The sequence below is a fragment of the Macrobrachium rosenbergii genome, chromosome 12, assembly GCF_040412425.1.
Source record: "Macrobrachium rosenbergii isolate ZJJX-2024 chromosome 12, ASM4041242v1, whole genome shotgun sequence".
In the NCBI taxonomy this organism is placed as follows: Eukaryota; Metazoa; Arthropoda; class Malacostraca; order Decapoda; family Palaemonidae; genus Macrobrachium; species Macrobrachium rosenbergii.
The window spans coordinates 100,779,720-100,800,648 of NC_089752.1; the positions used below are offsets into that span (position 1 = coordinate 100,779,720).

The 20,929-nt window shown below is 35.5% G+C and overlaps 1 protein-coding gene across 10 annotated transcripts in view; it reads right to left on the minus strand.

The window, feature by feature from the left end:
* CdGAPr (GTPase-activating protein CdGAPr) overlaps nucleotides 1-20,929 on the minus strand; it is an 842,258-nt gene that overhangs the window by 157,269 nt on the left and 664,060 nt on the right. For 4 of the 10 annotated variants that reach the window (XM_067112530.1, XM_067112529.1, XM_067112531.1 and 1 more), the window contains exon 2: nucleotides 7,387-7,867. The exons of the other annotated variants lie outside the window; for them this stretch is intronic. In XM_067112530.1, the coding sequence (XP_066968631.1) occupies nucleotides 7,387-7,494 (108 nt within the window). In that variant the 5' untranslated portion in view covers nucleotides 7,495-7,867. The remainder of the gene's footprint in view (nucleotides 1-7,386; nucleotides 7,868-20,929) is intronic. 10 annotated transcript variants of the gene reach the window in all.

Below are 20,929 nucleotides of genomic sequence, written 5' to 3' on the forward strand. Positions count from 1 at the left end.
TTTCGAAGGAAGACTTTCCAAACTCTACGATACAAAACTGGTTCAAATTACTATTCAATTCTGCTCTCGAACGCAAAACCGTGAGGTACAGGCGACGTAAAATCAATGACACTGAGTACAAATTTTACGGACATACACAAACATTATTTGAATAATCAATAAAAGTCTCAGTCATCCAATTGCATCTTTCATATAACACATCATGCCCGGCACTTTGCTAAATTGATTTTTTTCCTCAAAATTCATCTCAAGTTCCATTTACGGAAAGATTCTCTTCTTCAAACTCCTTTCACTAACTGCTCCCCCTCCCCCTCCTGAATAATACGTATCTCATAACACGCGCCGTTAATATTCATAAGTTCCGGTTCCTAACTATTTCTCAAAGTTATCTTGAATAGTCTGGGAAAAAGGAAGAACCTATTTCAAGAGATCATAAAATAAAAATGAAGCTCATCATCTTTCAAAGGTAGGTTATTAAATTTTATGGCCCAGAGGTTTCCTTTATTAGCTATTGAAACTTTCTGATCCTCATAATATAATTTCCTTTTTAACTTTGTCGTCTTATATACAACTAATCCACCGTCTTCTTTTCTTCTTAAAGAAGATTGGACAAGCACCTTATATTTTTCGTAGCAAGTTACCTTAAATTTAAGTGAATATTTGCTCGTATTAAATATCTACAAAAAGAAAAAAAAAAGGCGCGGGGGGCAGTGCAATCATATTTCTAGTGCTTCAGGTAATAAAATCTTTCTACGGACTTCGACAAGTAAGTGATCTGGAAGCAATTTCCACTTGATATTCCATTAACTAATGAAGCGAAGAGTCCGGAATATAAAAATTTCTCTATTCCCAACCAAGAACAGTTTCCATAAACTTTAGTTTCCACTCTAATTATTACTTAATAAAGATTCTCAACCAAGAACAGTTTCCAAAAATTTTAGTTTCCACTCTAATTACTTAATAAAGATTCAACCTTCGTGGTTTATTGGCATGACGAGAGAGAGAGAGAGAGAGAGAGAGAGAGAGAGAGAGAGAGAGAGAGAGAGAATGTTTCCTGAACTCTACATACAAATAATGAATAGATACCTTCGACAACCGACAAAAATAATGAAGTGCCGAATGCATCATCATTAGTGTTTCCCTGTTAGGAAAGCCATTCCTTTGTTTATTTCCTTTCCTTCTTCCGAGATTCCGTTTCTTCAAGCGTCCCTTTATCTCGCATTCCATTCTTTGTGCCGTCCCCTCTTTTGGTGGCCCCTGCCTCATAATATATGGACGAGGCATTTTTCCTTCTCTCAATTACTGCCACGAACTTTCTCCTCTTCCCAAACTCGCACGTGCAGCCCCATCACTTTCTTTCTTTCTGTCTCAGACAAGGTGGTACTTCAAACGTCTTAACTTCGTGATGTCCATTCAGTTCAAAAGAACAATGCTTATCCACAGGTATAATACTGACTCCGGAAATAATTTCAAGTTAAGAAAAGTAAGAGCCATTAATATCATCAATGTTAATAAAAGCCAAAACCATTGATATTAGTGTTTAAAAGAGCCTTCCCCTTAATTTTTCTTTACCTTAAACATGTGCAGTTGTTCTTTACAAATCAGATCAGATTAGAAATCCTTGAGAACAAAATCTATAAGAAGAATGATGATTAAATGAACATTAGTTGTAATCGGACCTTATCGATCCGCAAAAGAAACAGCAAGATATAGATCCCGTAATACGGTTCAATTTACATGCGGTAAATATAAAAAGGTTAGGTTAAGAAAGTTTCTTCATTACAACTATTCTTTTTGAAAGGACAGGTTAAGTAAGTTTCTTTATTACAACTATTCTTTTTGAAAAGACAACTGAAAAATATCGACCACTTTTTTTCGACCACTGCAAAATCGTTCAACTATATACTCTTTTTGAGCAGGCAGCTGAAAAAATTAGGACCATTGCAAATCGAACCACTATTTTTTTATGCAAGTGTTGGAAAATTAAAGATGGCTGCAAATCGAATGTTCATCAAATGTAGCAAACTGCATAAAAATAATCACTAAATAAAAACACCTCGCAGGCTAGGGACAAAACTCAAATAATTTGATTTACTCAAGATGTTTAGAGTTGGTCCTCAGAGTCACAACTAAACACATGTTACTCTCTGAAAGAGCTGCATATAAACCAAAAAAAAGAAAGAAAAAAAAAATTAACATCATTAACATCACAAACATCCTCTAATCTGTGAAATCTTGCTTTATATTTTTCAAAATTGTGAAAGCTCTGTTTTACTTGAATCTTTGTAAAGACACGGATAACAGAGCAGAGGAAATTGTCAAAAATGTTAAAAATCGCTTCGTTTTGGTAAAAAGACGGAGATCTTGTTCCCATCAGTTACGAACGCAATTACTGCAAATTGTAAACTGTTATGGAGCATAGAGGAACATAAAATTGATTTGATGTCAAACAACTTGGAATATAGAAATATACAATTTAGGCCAAAGACCAAGCGCTGGGACCTATGAGGTCATTCCGCGTTGAAACGAAAATTGACAGTAAAAGGTTTGAAAGGCGTAAGAAGAGGAAAGCCTCGCAGTTGCACTATGAATCAACTGTTAGAGAGTGGAAAGTCAGATGGAAAAAAGAGAATATGAACGGTGTTACGGTAAAAGGAATGAAAAGGTTGCAGCTAGGGGCCGAAGGGACGCTGCAAAGATCCTTAAGTAATGCCTACAGTGCACCAAGTAAGGTGAATTGACGGCACTACCCCACTAAGTGGGTCAAACGAATTATAATCATACCTCCATCTCCGGCTCGAGGAACACCAAAAGGCCGTGTAAACACCATCACCACATAACCTCTGGTCAAAGGCAACAAGGGAACGAATCTCAGTGCCACGTCACTTGAATTTCAGTAAATGGAAACACTTAGCTACAAAGCTTAATGAGTGTGAGGCTGTAATAAAGAACGTTGCGCGCAATAAATTCATATTTTATGGCTGTTAAAAATTAAGAATTCATGACGAGCTGTGAATCCACGTACCTATATTTCTCAAGCGCTCTTGTTAAGCAAAATGGGAAGTGCTGACAGTTTATTATCTAAAATACTACAAAAAAATACATACATACAAACAAAGACTCTTCCATAGAAGCGCCGTAACCTATTATCAGCCGAGAGAAGAAAAAAAAAGGGGGGGAAAAAGTTGCTACACAAGAATGACCGCAATCACACTGCCTTTTATGACTCGATCACGCAAATATGGTGGTATCAACTTCCTGCTGTACAACAAACAACTTTAGCCCCAATCAAAACAAATAAACAGAGATAAAAGGTAGGCACCGGGAAAAGTGTTACTCATAAAAATCAGATAAAATGTTAAATTCCCAAATAAATAAGGTCACAGCGATACTCTACTTTTTAGAGATTAAGGAAAAGTGGGCAATTCTTAATTAGAGCCAACGATGAAAAGGTTTATATAAATATATATGCTGTATATAATAATAATAATAATAATAATAATAATAATAATAATAATAATAAAATACACCCTCATTCCCCTTGGCGGAATCCTTGGTATAATTTCCACATTACAAGGAACCCCTATAACAAATGTTCCATGTGCAGCCCATAGCACGCCGGCGGATACTGTTATTTGCAGACAGTATAATCTACAAGTCATTATCAGGGTTCTAACCAGAGGAACTAGGATTTGTCTCCGGGTAATATGATATTTTAGGTGAAATTATGAATCTAATATTTTTTTAACCTCTTCCACAACGAAGGAAACCTAATCTATAAAAATTGCGCAGAAGTTTCTCAAAACATTTCCTTGAAATCTTTCTGTCCCTTTCATAAACAAGAAAACGCAAATATACTCGTAATACATTTCTTAAATAATGTAACATCTTTAAATTAAAAGAGAACCTTAACAGTTTTGCTAGTAAATATCAAATATTACCATTTTTAGTTTTACTGTTATTCAACATATATAGAAACGACTGAATTTGAATAGTAAAGTTAATAAAAGCCAAAGAAATAATTTACAAAGTTTATCTATTTAACACGAAAACCTGGTTATGTTTTGTTTGTTTCTGCAGAAAAATGGTTAAATGGCGCCAGCACTTTAAGTGAGGACACACAAATTATATTTTTCACAAGAAACTGGACGATTTCTGCTTATGTCCTTGTCAGTATGTGACAAGTTTTTCAAAAAAACTTACCCGCAACTCGATGAACATGAAATACTCTACGGACACGACACGCCAGGTTTAATTCACAGAAAATGGGATCCGCGCAACCAAGCCTCTTCAGCAGTAAATAACTTTTTCTTCTTTTACCTTCGCATAACAATAACTTCTACCAAAGAATCATTTGCGTCAAGAATTTAAGACACGAGAGGGCAAACTAATTTGAATTTACAATAATTTATTTTAATAAGTGAACTAGGAAAGCTTTTATTTCAGGATTGTAAGCATTACAAATATACTTAAAATGTCACTTCACATTCATTACGAATCATATTTTACAAAAAATAAACGATTTTACAGAAGTGCCTCTTGGGAGTCAATTAATGCTAAAAGTGTTACTTACAAAAATATACATGCACAATGAGAGAGAGAGAGAGAGAGAGAGAGAGAGAGAGAGAGAGAGAGAGAGAGAGAGAGAGAGAGAGATTTAAAGTAACCCCGGAATGGAGCGAAACCGCTAATTGGTTTGAGGCAATCCTATGTAAAAAGAGAGAGAAATGTTGCTCTTCCCCAGATGGAGGAAGCAGTCGTTATGGACCGGACGGAAGTGGTGCTACACTGCCGCCACCCCCGACATTCCAAGGGATTAATCCTGACACAAACTGCTATAATCTGAAATTGCTCCCGCAAGTCACAGATGCGGTACAGGGCTCAGGCTTACCCATTACTCTTCTTCCTTATTTACACCGAACGACTTTTATGAAATCCGGCTAGGCAAGCCCTTTCCGAAGCAGGCATAAAGAATACATACTACCTGTCCCTAAGAGTGGCATATTAAATACCATTCTAAAAACGTGATACTGATAAATATATTAAAACAATACCTGAATGACAAAAGAGATAACCTCCGTTAAGTTCTAAATTCATTTGCGACTTAGATTGTATTAAGAACCAGCGTAAATAAAATTTAGGCTCATACAAATGTTCTAAAATTTCTACAACCGCTGACCATAACAACTGGAAAATCGGTATATCTAATACCTCCATTCAGTGTATTTGAAAATATGGTATGAACAAAAGTCTTGTATTTATCAATGTCCTTTATATATGTATATATATATGTGTATATATTTGTATGTGTATATACACACACATAAATAAATATATATATATATATATATATATATATATATATATATATATATATATATAATATATATATATATATATATATATATATATATATATATATATATATATATATATATATATATATATATATAAGCATATTATCGACTTCCATTCACAAGAAGAGTTGGGAGCATATTCATACATGTACGTGATGTACGTCATGGCCCACATTGAAGTTTGTAACAAATATACTGTCAAATATTGCAAAGATGATATAATGCTACCCTCAGCTTCCCACATGCAGTAATGGGATTATAATGTTGATTTAATCAAATAAATGGACGACACTTTAGCAAATAAAAATAAATGTAATAAACATGAAAATATGCGATACGTCATCTTCCTAAAGCCAACGGGAAACATATAATAATAGAAAAATTGACAGAAAAAAAGACAAAGTTCTGAACACGTCCAACTTTCTCTACAACCATTTTGGAAAGCGTTTCTTAAGTCTACATGACTGCTTTACCAAAAGACCTGTCAATATCATTTCATCACCTCATGCGGTGCACTGTAGGCATTGCTTGACATTCTTTGCAGCGTCCCTTCGGCCCCTAGATGCAACCCCTTTCATTCCTTTCACTGTACCTCCGTTCATATTCTCTTTCTTCCATCTTACTTTCCACCCTCTCCTAACAATGATTCATAGCGCAACTGCAAGGTTTTCCTCCTGATACATCTTTCAAACCTTTTACCTCTCAATTTCCCTTTTAGCGACGGATGACCTCATTGGTCCCAGCGCTTGGCCTTTGGCCTAAATTCTATCTTCCGATCTATTCTATCAATTTCATTTCATTTATACCAATTTTTTTAATACGAGTTTATGGATGACCCTTCATCCGGTAAATGAGTTCTAAAAACATCTTTGTAAATGAACATAAATGAACAAGATTTATTTAAATGTGCGTGACATGGGCCGCAGCTAACGTATCCTTAGATATGAACATTATAAAGACCAAAAGCTTTTGTGGCCACCAAAATTAAGATGTTGAAAAGGTTGTCAAAAGAACTGACTCATGCTCTTTTTTTAAAATGGATTTCAAATTCTCTCTCTCGTTCTTTCAATTCCACACCATTGCCCCCAACCACATTTTCTCAGCATTCTACGGGAAAATCGATAATAAAAGAAATTACACACACCTACGAAAAACAATATGATAAATCATCGGGTAATATGTAAAATCATATGCATGACAGTAAAAAAAAACCGATTTGCTTAACTTACCAATCATTTACAATGGAAGACTCTAATAAAAAAAAATCTACAGCGACTTATGCAATCCCTACACTCTCGGGTACACGCTCCATTGTGCTTGCATATAGAAAGACGTGAGCTCCGATTACATACCCCTCCTCCTTTTACGACGTGCTAGTTACATGTCCGCATTCCTAATTTCAGAGTCTCTCTCTCTCTCTCTCTCTCTCTCTCTCTCTCTCTCTCTCTCTCTCTCTCTCTCTCGACCGGTTTCATACACTGGACAATTCTTTATACTTAAGAATACTCTTCCTAAATTTCAGGTATGCTGACCTTGTTACATCATGAAATGAAATTTTAATTCTTAATCCCTTTTTACCTCGAAAGAAAATTTCTGTAGAAGATCTGAGAAGCAATAAATCCAAAACCTCAATATAACGCATGGCAAGCCCTGAAACCTTTAAAGCAATATACCCAATTCAGGGCAACAGACAGGCTCTTACCTGATTCAGCACATTCCAAAATACGCATCTAAAGGGTTCTAATCGCATACAGAGGAATTCTATTTTTAGGTAATAGGTAGTATTTTCATAGTATACACATTTACATAAGTATTCATGTAATCGCAAATAAACGTCAGATTTCATATCAATTCATGTGACTATTACTAATCATGAGGTTTCAATGCATTACATCTGAATGAAAACATCATTTAGCTCAAAGATTAATTAAAATCATACCGATATCGCTTTTCATTCTAGCGACTTACAACAAAAAACAATAATTATAAACTTAATAACAGATGAAAAGACATAAAAGCAGTACATTACCTGTTCCAGGGTATGTTTATCAAGGTGCTGATGTAGATGAGGGTTGGGGTCATGCGTGGGCAGGAACAGTGCTCCTGCACTGTTGTGCATAACGCCTACGGGAGACATTTTTCTTTTGTTCACTCCCAAATACCCACGATTCCACTTATAGAACTTCCGTGTTGTTCCCCTCCTTGCGATAGAGACCCAGCCACAGCACTACACCACCTCAGTGCCCACAGCAGAGGGGCATCCACGTTTATCTCCAAAGTCACATTAACCAGGTTAATGGGCTGAGTGCCCTTCAGTAAGGAAGGAATGAAACTATGATTTCCCCTTTACAAACCGACCTGACCAAATTTGGCACTCTATCTGCCTTCAAAATTTCCTTCCATTGCAGCGTTCACTTTCAACACCGCTCGCCCCACCGAGTTCGTCAATAGCACTGAAGTCACACATTTTTATTCAGTAATGCAGGAATTCACAATGTTAAATTACACACCTGGAAATTGGTTTAAGTAATGAAAAACAGGATGATTGTAATTCAGCAGCACTTTCTGAACATGACTCCTCTCTCACTGACGCAACCACAAATACTATTAGAATAGTTTTCCTCCTGTGACATGTTCATTTTTAGGACCTTTGCGTGATGATAACACAAACTGGCTATATCTGTCTATCTATCTATCTATCTATCTATCTATATATATATATATATATATATATATATATATATATATATATATATATATATATATATATATGTATATATGAGAAACCCCTGGTTTCTTCTACAGGCTGGTTACAGATTACGAGGGTGTTATGTACACACGCAGGTCAGTAAAGTGGAAGAATCTTTCAGAAGGCATTCCACAGGGCTATCTCTCAATATTCATTAATGCTTGATGTAGAAATGAGCTGTCTATAAACATTAAATTTACACTGTGTTCTCTTTGATGAGTAAAACGTCTAAAAATGAGTTTTGTTGGTCTCCCATTATATATATATATATATATATATATATATATATATATATATATATATATATATATATATATATATATATATATATATATATATATATATATAAATATTATATATATTATATACACATATATATACTCGTTTATATAAATGTGTATAGATTACAAACAGATAAATGATAAATGTATAGACAGACAGACATTTAATTTTATGTAATTAACATGAGCATTTAAAACTTAAAACAATCCTAACGTGAAACTGAATAATGAAAGAAAAATATAACAGAACAGGAAGAAGAAATGAAAGATAAACATTAAATAACGCCAAGAAAAAATAAAAAAGAAAACAAGCAGCATTAAAAGTTACGAGAAAACTGCAATGGCGCATAAGGACCCCGCCTTCTATGAAGAATAATTTCACCTTTAATGGCCAGGGCTCTCTGCATAAATCATCCAAATTATATATATATATATATATATATATATATATATATATATATATATATATATATATATATAAATATATATATATATAAATATATATATTATATATATATAAATATTTTTTATATATATATATATTTTTTCTTAAGCATTTTAACAATCAGCTTATGAATCTTAGTTCAATCTTAGCTCAAGTCTTTTTAAATTAGATAGTTACCTTGTTCATAAAACTGTAGGGAAGTACCATGCCACCAGTTTCAGTTCTTAAGCATTTTCGAAGTATTCTTACTTATTGTTTGGAAATGACAATTTATTTTCTTCAAACTAGGGATTACATACAGTAATGATGTTTTGCTTGTTAATGACTTTGATCTTTGTTTTGTGAAGTTTTCTTGTTTATGTCTCTATTTATTTTACTATACTTTGTACCCTGAAGAAGTGTACCAATACACGAAAGCGCTTGGTACCTGGTCTTTGAATTTCACCTTTCATGTGGTTGTCTACGTATATATTTGTCACGTGCAGTTTGGTGACTTATTGGTGCTATATATCTATATATAAATAAAGAAATAGAAATATGAATATATAATTTATTGCTGATATATATCTATATATCAATAAAGAAATATAAAAATAAATATATATATATAATATATATATATTCATATTTATATTTCTTTATTTATACTTAGATATATATTAGCAATAAGTCACACACACACACACACACACACACACACACATATATATATATATATATATATATATATATATATATATATATATATATATATAAATAAATATTAAGCTAGAAATGTCGTTTAATATCAAATTCAACTCGGAATCAACACCGAAAGGGAATTTATAAGTGAATGTCGCTTATCACTTACAAGCTGAGTGTTTATTCCGAGGTTGAGTGAATTTGATATTAAACGACATTTGCAGCTTAATGTTTGTGAATATAAAAAATGTTACAGTGTATGTGACAAAAATTCATATATATATATATATATCACACATTACCACAGGTGAAAAATAAGAAACGTTTCTTACCTTTCACCTGTGGTAATGTATGATAAATGAATCACGTACAAAAGTGATAATAATCATATATATATATATATATATATATATATATATATATATATATATATATATATATATATATATATATATATATTTTTTTTTTATATATATATAATTTTTTTCGTCACCCATTACGTGATGGCTTTAGAGGAGAAACATGACAACGGTCACTGCCATTTCATACCTAACGTATATACAGACACAAACTTTGGCGAATATTTGTACGTCATACATCAGTTGTAAGAACACACACGATATTCTCTCTCGTGAATATGCTAAGAACTCGTGGAAATAGGATGTAATGCACGGAAGATAATCCAAGAAATCATTATGGCACCAATTCTAAAGCTCAAAATTTGTCTCGATGCAGCCCCTGAAGTCTCGTTGCAGCTACGACATTAACAGCTTTTGTAAATGAAATAAGTTAAGGTGAAAATGCATGAACTCTTTATAGAGCCATAAAGAGTTCATGCATTTTCACCTTATCTTATTTCTTTTACAAAAGCTGTTAATCTTATAGCAGCAACATGACTTCAGTGGCAACATAGAGACAAATTTTGAGCTTTAGAGTTTATAATATAATGATCTTCTTGGATTAACTTTGTGAATTACATCCCCTTTCCACGAGTCCTTGGCTTATCCATGAGAGAGAATATCGTCTGTGTTCATAACATTTATGTATTGCTCTAAATAAATCACCGCTTGTTTTCTGCGGTGTTTTATTTACAGCAACCTGAGTGCTGCCCAACAGCAAGCACACAAGGAACATGGATGCACCACATTCATGAATTTCATATCTAAGTAACTGTTAGTGCAAGTGTTTTACTATTCCCCATTAGGTCTACGGTTAGCAGACCACATTTTTTCTCTTATAAAGAGGTGCGGAAAGCTCACACTGACCACGTGACACAACGTCAATCTCAAAAATCTCAAGGAGGCAATGCCGCAATAACATCAGGAACACCTGTGAAACCAAAGGTATCCAGTTTCAGTTCATGATCGCGTGCCTGATCCAGAGCTATGCATTTTTGGTCATGCTGAAGGTTTGACGTATGAAAACAGTGACGCGGAAAAAGTGAGGGTGCGTAAAAAGGAGGGGGGGGAGAGGGCAAACACGCGATATCACTTTCCCGACAGTGGGATGCAATTATCAGAGTCACATTAAATGTGTAATGTGTGAAATGACACCATGGAAAGCGACTGGCCAAGGTTGGGTAGCAGCTGTCAAGGTCTTCCTCGACATACAAGCAAGGAAAGTCGGAAGAATAGTTTCAGAGTAATGACTATACAACCATTCTCTCCCTCTCTCTCTCTCCCCTCTCACACATATATATGTAATCAAGAAAGCTACAAACTATCCAATTCACCTCACATATTTTGAAAATATATTACTTCGTAGAGTGAATTGATATTAAAGGACGTTTGTAGCTTTCTGATTGTATATGAATCACATGATGTGATAAATAGTCACATATATATGTGTGTGTATATATATACATACATATATATATATATATATATATATATATATATATATATATATATAGTGACAAGGGATGGATTACTAAATCTTGAAACCTTCTGCATATCCGATTAAGGAAATCAATAAGAGCAATTTTCTCTACAAATCATCAGCATCCACCAAAAAGGAAATGCAGGCAATAAAGGAAGGTATTTAGCGCATGAAAAATGGAGTCACTTATAACGGGAATGTATTTGTTGGCAGCCTAAAGCGCCGCACTTCTGCGAGAGAAACTAAAATAAGATAAAACATGACAGCGTGTTTTGCCACTTCAAGGCAAAACGCTGACGACTTTCCAACCAACATAAATGTCAGCCTGGCAACACCCACAGTGTCAGGGCCATAACTTCACGGGCTGGGGCCATTTCATCACCGTTTCCTAAATAACGGATACATAAACACTGTTGCTCCTTGAAACACTTTTGCTTGAGTTTCTCAGGTTCAGTGAAGGAAGAGACAACTTAATTACCCACAGACACTCGCTAAAAAGACGTCGTCCACATCTACGGCTACGTAGTACTTACAAACAAGAATCGTATTTTTTATATCAAAAACTCAAAGCTTAACTTACGAGCGAATACAATCGGTCTCTCATCGCTTCTTGACATGATTTCCAAACCGTAAAAACAAATGTGATACCTATCTTGTTAAATAGATATCTATATACACCAAGAATCCTTACCAGATGCTGAACCCTGCTGCTCAAATAAAGACGCAGTGGATGCGAACTTTATGAAATGTTCATTCAGACAAGCAGCCAGTCACCCTTACTTCTCATACACCTTGGGTTTTTTCTCAAATTCGTTCCACTATTTCCTTATCAATCAGCCATGGCAGCCGGAACGAAATGCTGTAGGCCTGTGTCGATGCCTTTAGCTTTCCCAGAAGAATATTTCCACGACCATTACCATCCATCATAATAGCCTTCCTCCCATGGCACCATGCCCAGAAAGTTACAACGCCCCTTTGCTGATAGGCACACATTTCATGCCCATTCGAAGCCTCGGAAACATATGGTCGGTTTCTTGGGAATTAATGACACGTGATCGTATTATTTACCTTTCTTAGATTTAATACTTGCGAAGGTAAAACAGCATATAATTATACTCAAGTTGAGAAAGGCAAACAGCCCATAAATTACCCATAACGTAAAACAAAACATTAAAGTCTTAAAGGCAAGAAACCCTCTTCTCTTTTCCATTTTTATGCACATAGTGTGTATATACATAACACACACATTGTATATATATATATATATATATATATATATATATATATATATATATATTATATATATATATATATATATATATATATATATATATATATATATATATATGTGTGTGTGTGTGTGTGTGTGTGTGTGTATTCCTCATTCCGTGACTTAACGTAAGGCCACATCCAAAAGCAGTCATCAACGCTAACACTGTGCACCGTGCAAAAAATACTGTATTACTGTAACATACAAACACAAAAATTTTCTTTCACAGACTTTTACAGAGAGAAAAAGAAGTGCATTAAACATTAAAAGAACATGATAAAGCTAGAATCTTCTTCACATTCAATTTCGTTCAGATGTCCCAGATTAACAAATGACGTTCGTTACACTGGACACTGTTTTTCTGGTCGGTTACGCTAAGCTAAATATACACAATATGGTAGAAATCATTTCCTCTCAATATCTAAATACCATTCACCTCATGGAGATCAATATCAAAGTTCAATGTCTTGCCATGAGCGAGGGAAGGAAAGACGATTACAACAAAAACTGATCTCGGTCCTTATGGACGATTTCTTCTTTCTGCACGCCAAGATTTTCGAAAACTATATCTACAGTCGCATTAAAACACACAAGAATTCTCACGCCGCCAGTTAAATAATGAAACAAAACTAATATAGAAAATAACATCTAACATCGCATCGCTTTCGGTAGCCAAAGCTATTAAGGCAATCCTTATCTAAAGTTAAGTGTCATAAACTACTTGAGTTTACGTATTTAACTGGTCTGTCTCTTATTTAATAAACTACAGCCTTCACGGCAATATGCTTATTTCCACAGCGCCTAGTAATTAATGATTTACAGTGTCTACATGATACCTACCGGAATAATGTTTGTCAAATTATATGCAGTTATATGAATGGTTATACAGATTACACCTCAGTAATGAATTAAGAAATCTGGCGTTTCACAATAAGTGTGAGATAAAGACAGAATCTCTCTATCTACAGAACATGTTCCTCTCCCCGTTCCATTCCTCAGTAAAAGCCCCCACCCTACCCACACCTCACCAAAGCACGGATCAACAAAAACAACAACAATGTGGTGGAAAAGCGGATGGGAAGGACTTTGGATACGGGAGGTGGGAGGGGAGGGGAGGGGAGGAGAGGGAAGAAGAGAGAGAGACAGATGAGAAGTCTTCATGTTATGACAACAGAACAGACCAAGGCTCCCCACACTTCCCCCTCCCCCACATTCTTCTTTTTTATCATGGCATCTAAACCACGACACAAGTCTGGCAAAACCGAAACAAAGATGAGCAGAATCCCAAGGCATTCTGGGCCAGACAAAAAGTAACCGCTGATCCATTCATAACTCCACATTAACCAACAGCCCCAAACCTTCAATTCTTGTCGTGGCCTCAATACTCACTACTATGTTTAAGCATTAAAGGAATAACAACGGCTGCTAAGCTACAGAAAAGGAATAGAGGGCACGATAATGCAGACAGGAGAATTTAGGTGGGACATCTCGTACAGCTATCGAGTGTTTATTTGCCCAAATTATAATCCATAGATAATCCATGTAACTACGCATGACTGTACAAACAAACACACACACACACACATGTAATATACATATATCTTATAAAGGAGAGCTAAATTATTCCATGGATGGATTTTTCATGTCAAAAATTGTATCTAACAATAAATTGTACATTTTAACGACGACCCCATAGTTGTAGTAAGCAAGCAGTAATATAGATGACAACTGAAGCTGCGCAGATAGATAGAGAGAGAAAAAAAGAGAGAGACAGCGAGAGAGGGAAAAACCCTTGACTATCCGGCAACTGAATTGTGAACAGTAATTGGCTGATAATACAGTCCTACCGGGACATCGCATATTAACTTTTGTGATAGGCGCATTATTTACTAAAATCCGGAAACGGAAGTTCTTCGGAAGAGAGAGAGAGAGAGAGAGAGAGAGAGAGAGAGAGAGAGAGAGAGAGAGAGAGAGAGAGAGAGCATTCCTTAACTTTGCAGTGCTCTTTCTGGTGAACACAATTCCGCTCAGATGGCATAAATCATGTTATAAAGATCAAACTGAACCTCTCTCATCGATGGGTTTTTGCACTACTTACACAGTACAGATTAAACCTGCAAACTAAAGTGCAGCTGCGTCAGTACACATGTAAAATACTGTACTTACACATACCAAAGTGAATGCTCATTTGAGGTGAAAGTGTCAGAGATTTCATTGCCTTTAATATTAAGAAATTCTGCCATTCACGCTTTTCCTGTGCTTTATCTTCCTCAAATCTCCACTCCCTGCTTCCACTGGTCTAGGTCTTCCAACTTCTGGCGCTCAGAGAAGCACGGTTTATACACACACACACACACACACACACACACACACACATATATATATATATATATATATATATATATATATATATATATATATATATATATATATATATATCACTATCACGTACTGTTCATCCAAAGGCAGTGCGAAGGACATGACCAAGCCATCTCCATCTTCCATTCATTATTATCTTATCTACGTATGGGACTTCCGTAATTCGTCTTATATGATTTCTGACTGTCCTGCCACCTTAGTACTAACATATTTCTAAAAGTTTTATTCTCAAATCGACGAAATCTTTTGGGTATAGTTTCTTTTCAGAGAGTGTTTCATGGCCGGAAGACAATACAGATCGCACTGCAGTAATGTTGAAACTTACTCTGGTGAGCGATTTCAGTCTATTTGAATTTCAAATATTGCTCAGTCTGCCCATCATTTAGTTTGCCTTTTTTATTCTTAACTACGTTCCAACTCTAGAGAAGCTGTATTGGATATGAGTGTGCCTGAAATTTTGAAAATATTTAACCTCATTACCTCTTCCCCCATCAAGTTCTTTTTTCATCCCTTTATGCTTACTCTGTCGTCATTACTTCCGTTTTTCTTACATTTCTTTCGAGTCGCATCTCTAGATCACAAGACGCGCTCTGTCAAGCAAGCTTCGTACATCTTATGGCGTTTTTCTGATTAAAACAGCATCATCTACATATTTTAAGTCTGTCACCTTTCTATCGCTACTCGTCTAAACCTTTTTCAACCTCCGGGAATATCTAGTGACGCTAGACATTGCATAATACAGGTCTGTGGACGGTGCCATATGCGTTCTAGTAACCACTTTCAGCCACAAGAATGAAGTTTTTAAACTCAATGCAATGTTGCACAATAAGTTAACACAAATATCTGATCTAATGCAATAAGATCATCATTTTACGTGGAAGACTTGCCACATCTCTGCCATTTATAAACACTACGGCGTCGACATCTTGGTCCTCCTCCTGCCAGTCTTCTGAACACAACCCTGCCTGTGAGCACGTCAGTCTCCATTACTATGGTTAAGGTCCTTATCTGGCGTACGCTCGTCTCCATTAACTTCGCCGCTTTGATTTTCCTTCATGTTCTTTCAGGACACTCAAATTTCATACGCTCACTCACTATGAAGCAGTTGGCTGGCAAAATAAGATGCAGAATCTTTCGATTTCAGAGATGATTAGTGTTAGGTACAATTTCCTCCTCACCCAGATCAAAATAACTGTCGCTGCATGTCTTACCAAGGGTTTTAGTATTACTGTTATTATCATCATTACTGTTGTTTTTGTTGTTGTTCTTATGTGCACACATTCTTAACGGACAAACGAAAGACTCAAAACACTTGAATGAAGTACGCAAAAGAACGAATATTGCGGTATATAAAATACAGATAAAACTATATAATATTCAGACGATAACTTCAAAAATCAATAAGCTTAATAACAAGGCACCCGCACATTCATATTAATAGCGTTACAAGAAAAGAATGACAGTGAGGATGATCGTGGAAGTATGTATTAATACAAATTCTTTGAAGAGGGTTTAACAAGAAATCCTTCGACGAAGGTTATGAAAATAAAACCACAACTTAGATCAGTTTTGTCTACAAGAAAGGAAGGTTCAGAGATGATTTTAACATCCAGGTGGATGAACACTTTTCCAGAAACGGCAAAACCAAAGATCTAAAAATGTCTCATAAACCTGACACTTCCGGATACGTAGGATGAACAGCTTCAGACTATCATCAGCTTGCAGACACATTTGACCATACCCATTTAATTGTTGTGAAAACTTTCGATTGTAGCCGAAGGTTATTATAAAAATAAAAGCTAATTAAAACAGAATGAAGCTCTGCAAAGGGTAACATGAATAATTTAAAAAATGATTCATTGTTTGCATACGGTACTAGCCTGTATCATTCAGGCTAAAACTCACATCACCAATAAAGACTGAAAACAAAAATCATACTAGAGTACAAGTCATAAAAACAAGTCAGAAACTTGTCGCATACATATCACAAATATGTCACCGACCGCAGGTAGAGAACGGATCTTGACAAAAGCCAGATAGTCGCGTGAAGCACTGGACAGGGATACTAATAAATATGTAGAATTTTGGCCAAAGGCCAAGCGCTGGCACCTATGAGGTCATTCAACTCTGAAAGGGAAATTTAGAGTAGAAAGGTTTGAAAGGTGTAACAGGAGGAAAACTTCCCAGTTGTACTATGAATCAATTGTTAGGAGAGGGTGGAAAGTAAGACGGAAGAACGAGAATACGAACGGAGGTGCAGTAAAATGAATGAAAGGGGTTGTGGCTAGGGGCCCAAGGGACGCTGCAAGGAACCTGAAATAATGCCTACAGTACACCTCATGAGGCGCACTGATAACACTAACCCACTACCAATAAATGGTCGACTTATCTTTAACCAATTTGCGAAGCGCGTGCAATGAGTTGCCGATGTACGTTTTTGACATCTTTTACTGTTGTGAAGAAAGTGTGAAGTTGATAAGGTGCATGTAGGAGGTTCCCAAATTATTAAGAGAATGTTTTATAAGTAACAAGGTAGAAAGTGAGTCTGAAATCAGCTGGAACAAGTTTGAACCCTTACACTTTCATGAGTGTCATTCTGCAAACTTGAGCAATGAACTCGGATAACAACTAGAAACGGATTGTTTATATATATATATATATATATATATATATATATATATATATATATATATATATATATATATATATATATATATATACATATATACATATATATATATATATATATATATATATATATATATATATATATATATATATATATATATATATATATATATATATATATAACAACTAGAAACAGTTGTTTATATATATATATATATATATATATATATATATATATATATATATATATATATATATATATATATATATATATATATATATCAACTAGAAACAGATTGTTTATATATATATATATATATATATATATATATATATATATATATATATATATATATATATATATATATATATATATATATACTGTATATAATTAATACATGTACAGCATTCTTCACTAAATATTTGTTCGCATTAGATAGTAAACCGTAACTGAAAAGGACAAGCAGAGATTATACATATTCTGCATAACATTTCTTACATTTTTTATTTATTCATTTATCTATTAATTAATTATTTGAAACAGCATGAATCTGGTGTTTCCTTCAAATACACATTTGCATCAAGAACTGATTTGATTTTATGAAATTTAGGCCTTCAAGCCAAGCACTGGGGCACTTTCGGCCATTCAGTGCTTAAGACAGTTCGGCAGTAAGACTGACCCAAAAACTACAGCAGATGAAGTACAAGGACATAAAAAGGTAGACCTGATAGAAACTCCCACTGCAAGAAGCAATACTGTAGCTGGAGAGGTTGGACAGCAAGACTGAAGAAAAGAAGTGGACATGGAAGTAAAGTAAATGACTAAAAATTGGTGCAGTTACGAGGCGAAGTGACGCTAAACACACCATTTATTAATGCCTGCAGTGCACCATGTGAGGTGCACTAACGACACCCCCCTCCCCTCACGGGATCTGTATCAAGAACAAATAAGAATAAATAAAACCAGAATCTTGGATGAAGATTTAACTCTGATCAGTACCAAAATGTAACTGTTACGTGGGGAATGGTGAAAACAAACAAACTGAACAAACTGGTATTTCGATTTGTCCAGCTAACAGACAGACGTAAACTGAACCGAAATATAGCCCCCTTAACGGGAATACTAACGTCGTAACAACCAAATGTATTACGACAAAAGACGCCAAGATGCAAGTCTACCATAAAATTTTTCTCATACGCCTTCATACTATTGATAGTGTCAACAAGAAACAGGCCTAAAGCGGGGCTTCGGTAATAGGCCTATAGAAAACCACGGCGCTCGCTCCCTCCGCAACAGTACACGAATCCTTTAATCCGCTGACAAACACGCACCCCACACAAGAAAATTATCTGATAAAGTTGCAAACACAACAATCATGGCAAACTACAATATTATTATTATTATTATATTGTCACTATTATAATGGTTGGCAGTGAAAGATGAAAAAAATAATGTTTGAACAGTGCAACATATCACTGAGAGTTATCTGCACAGTCATCCGATAACAGTAGGTGGGCTAACAGTTCTTACTTCACCCAAAGCCCAGTACATTGTGTATTGTCGATTACTTCCCGTTAAAACAATTATACACAGGAAATGATGTAAATACACCGCTTAATCCGATATTACTGTATACAAACCACTAGCAAATAAATGGGATAGGGAAACTGGATATTGTCAAGAATTCGAACTGATTAAATTGGTGCACAGTAATCAATTAACTTACCACTCACAGTCAAGTAATAACATGTATTATTCCAAAGTTAAACGTCACAGCACGTCTTTACGTGCAGTTACTAAGGCAACACATGTTCTCAAGGAGAATGTTGTCACTCATACAACGATGAACGCAATCCTTGCGGTCTATGACTTGAACTCTCACATCCATTCATTCTTGACAAATACTTCATGGCGATGGAGGCTTTCAGAACAAAAAACGTGCAATGGCGATGATGAATAACCCCAGTCATGTTACTCTTGACCGAAGAACGCGAAACGGACATGAGCTTATGCACGCGTCACATTTCACGTGGTGACAACCGATGACAGCAATGAGATGATAATTTTTCCACCTAAGCGAGAACAGAGCAAGGGGTGGGAGTTGCAGAAAAAGAGGTGAAGAGCCACGCTTCGCAAGAAATCCTAAAACCAACCTTCAATGTCTCCTCAGCTACGATAACAAAGCCTCCGAAAACAATCGGAGAACATTCTCACAAGCGAGGCGAGGAAAGAGCGAAGCAACAACACCCATCCGGTGTACTGACCAGAGAAGAGCCAACGAGAACGCCTGCCAGAGGAATGCTGAATCATGGACTTTGCAAAGAAAAAAACACGTGCCGATCGTAAGTCGTTTGCGGACTAGAGGCCGGGAGATAAACCTTATACCAGCAACCAAGAGAACGCTAACTACGTCTCCTACGATATAAACTCAATCCACATCGCAGCTGAAATAGTTGGAATATCCCGCTCACAAACAAATCAAACCCCTTTATCTTGCTCCTTCGATGGAGCCTCCAGAGAAAATGCCTTTATTTACACACAGGGAACTCCATAAATACAAAAGGACATCCAGCAACGCAAAGTGGAGTTGGGAACAACTGCTGTCAATCAATATTGACCAAATTATCGTTGCTTACAAAGAGCAAACTGCAAGACCCCAGTTTCTCTACAGGATGATATAAAGTCTTATTTGGGTGTAAATTATTCCCACGGTAAAGTGAATTCGATATCAAGGGGTATTTGTGGATTAATGTTTGTGATTTGAGAATAACAAATAATAAGCCACATATACCTATCACAAAAATCACATACTTTGACCTCAAATTCCCCTTTATGTCGAACTCACTTTACCCAGGGAATAACTTACTCTCAAAACGAATTATAATGAATAAATACATTTGCCACGGCAATGATTCGAACCCATGTTTTTTGGATTAGCTACAGAGGTGGACTATCGACTTATCTGAACATACACACAATATACTTATACATATGTTACTGTAGTAAAAATTTATGGAAAAAAGGATTATGTAAACATAGTATGGGGCCACTGGCACTAATTAGTTTTTTTTTTAGCCCCTCCCCCTTGACACCTATCAGGTGTGGATTTGTAGTCTCCACTGGTCTGTTGCGTGAGTATACAGTATACTGTGAATTCTACCGCTAAGTATCAGTCCTTCGTCAATGGCTTGGAAATAGGTGAAACCGGTCAAGACCTACACCCAGTATCTCATTTTTCACCTGCGGTGATGCGTGATAAA